This window comes from Babesia bigemina, scaffold Bbigscaff_70623 (assembly GCF_000981445.1).
Source record: "Babesia bigemina genome assembly Bbig001, scaffold Bbigscaff_70623".
NCBI lineage: Eukaryota > Apicomplexa > Aconoidasida > Piroplasmida > Babesiidae > Babesia > Babesia bigemina.
Window position 1 is genome coordinate 24,078 of NW_012237202.1, and position 1,800 is coordinate 25,877.

General features: G+C 47.6%; 1 protein-coding gene across 1 annotated transcript; it reads left to right on the top strand.

Annotated features, from left to right (window-relative positions):
- Positions 1-797: 797 nt before the first annotated feature.
- BBBOND_0003220 (hypothetical protein, conserved) lies at positions 798-1,742 on the top strand (the record flags this gene model as incomplete). Its single annotated transcript, XM_012915157.1, has 1 exon — positions 798-1,742. One exon carries the CDS (start codon positions 798-800, stop codon positions 1,740-1,742), a length of 945 nt encoding a protein of 314 aa, XP_012770611.1.
- Positions 1,743-1,800: the final 58 nt, after the last annotated feature.

The window sequence follows — 1,800 nt, forward strand, 5'->3', positions numbered from 1 at the left end:
TGATGACCAACGTGTTGACCAAGTTGATGGACACGGCAGCGATGACATGGTTACGGCAGCGATGACATGGTGACGGCAGCGATGACATGAACACGGCAGCGAAGTCTTGGTTACGGCAGCGATGACATGGTCACGGCAGCGATGACATGGTTACAAGTGGTGATTATTATCCACTCTACATCGCCCCTTTATCCACTCCACATCGCTCCTTTATCCACTCTACATCGCCCCTAACCCGCTCCACATCGCTCCTTAACCCACTCTACATCGCCCCTTAATCCACTCTACATCGCTCCTCTATCCACTCTACATCGCTCCCTAACCCACTCTACATCGCTCCCTAACCCACTCTACATCGCTCCTTAACCCACTCTACATCGCCCCTTTATCCACTCTACATCGCTCCCTAATCCACTCTACATCGCCCCTTTATCCACTCTACATCGCTCCCTAATCCACTCTACATCGCTCCCTAACCCACTCCACATCGCTCCCTAACCCACTCTACATCGCCCCTCTATCCACTCTACATCGCTCCTTATCCACTCCACATCGCCCCTTTACCCACTCTACATCGCTTCTTTACCCACTCCACATCGCTCCCTAACCCACTCTACATCGCCCCTTTATCCACCCTACATCGCCCCTTTATCCACTCCACATTCCTTGAATTACTTCGCCATATTAACGCTATGACCTCTATAAACCATCCTAATAACTTGTGCCTTGTCACCCTTTACTTCCCCTCTTCCACCGCTTGCCACTGCCCTGACCGTGTGCCGCCTAGGGAGCTTGGCATGAAATTTGACAAAATTTTGAACCTCAAAATTACCTTAAATAATAACCCTACTAACATCCTTAATAACCTCTGCACCGGCCTCGAAACCTTCCTCGGCTTCAACTCTGCTTCCAAAGGCTACGACGGCTCTGGCATTGTGTACTCCGACCTGGATAGGCTGTGTGACGGGGTGATGGGATTTTTGAGTGGTGTTCTCAGTAACATCAAAGAGCATTTAGGGCAGCATAAAGATATTATTCAGCCTGTAATTGATACACTTAACACCAATAAACACGGCGGTAAAAAAGGTTTTAATGAAGCGATTGGAAGTGTGGTCGAAGGGGTGCGGGGGTATAATAAGGCAGTGGAGCAGTCTAATACCTCCATAAAAACTCCGATAAGAAATTTGTATAGCTACTTGAAACCTGAAAAAGGTGAGTTAACTATCGGTCTTAATGCTTTGCAGGTCACCGAGCAGCCTGGACAACACGTTGTCGACCAAGCCGAGAGGCTGGTGGCGACAACCCTTCAGAAATCTAAGCAATTTGACAGCGAACTTAAACGCGTCGAAACACATATTAATGATCTAAATGCAAATTGTAAAACACTTGTAAATCACGCACGTAAGAATGTTAGCTATGAGACTAAGCGGCTGGAGGAGCTGTCGAAAAGCGGCAAGACCAGCATGACCGACATGGAGCGGAAAATCACCGACACGTGCCAGACGCTCAAGGAGGCCATCAAATCGGGTATAACGGCAGAAGTGGAAATCCTTGTTCGTGATTTGAAGAAAAAAGTATTCGATATTTTGATGCAACTTAAGGACATTAACGAGAAATTGAAGGAGTACGTTAGGAATCTTGATCAGTGGATGTTGAAGGCAAACGCAGTGGCGAGCGAAGCTGCGGATGAAGCTAAATTCATAAATGGGAGACGGCCCGGATTGAAGATCAGAATGCAATAAAAAGATTGTGAGGGAACTGAACGAAAGAGCGGCGTGCTTTGCAGGTATATAGATGACG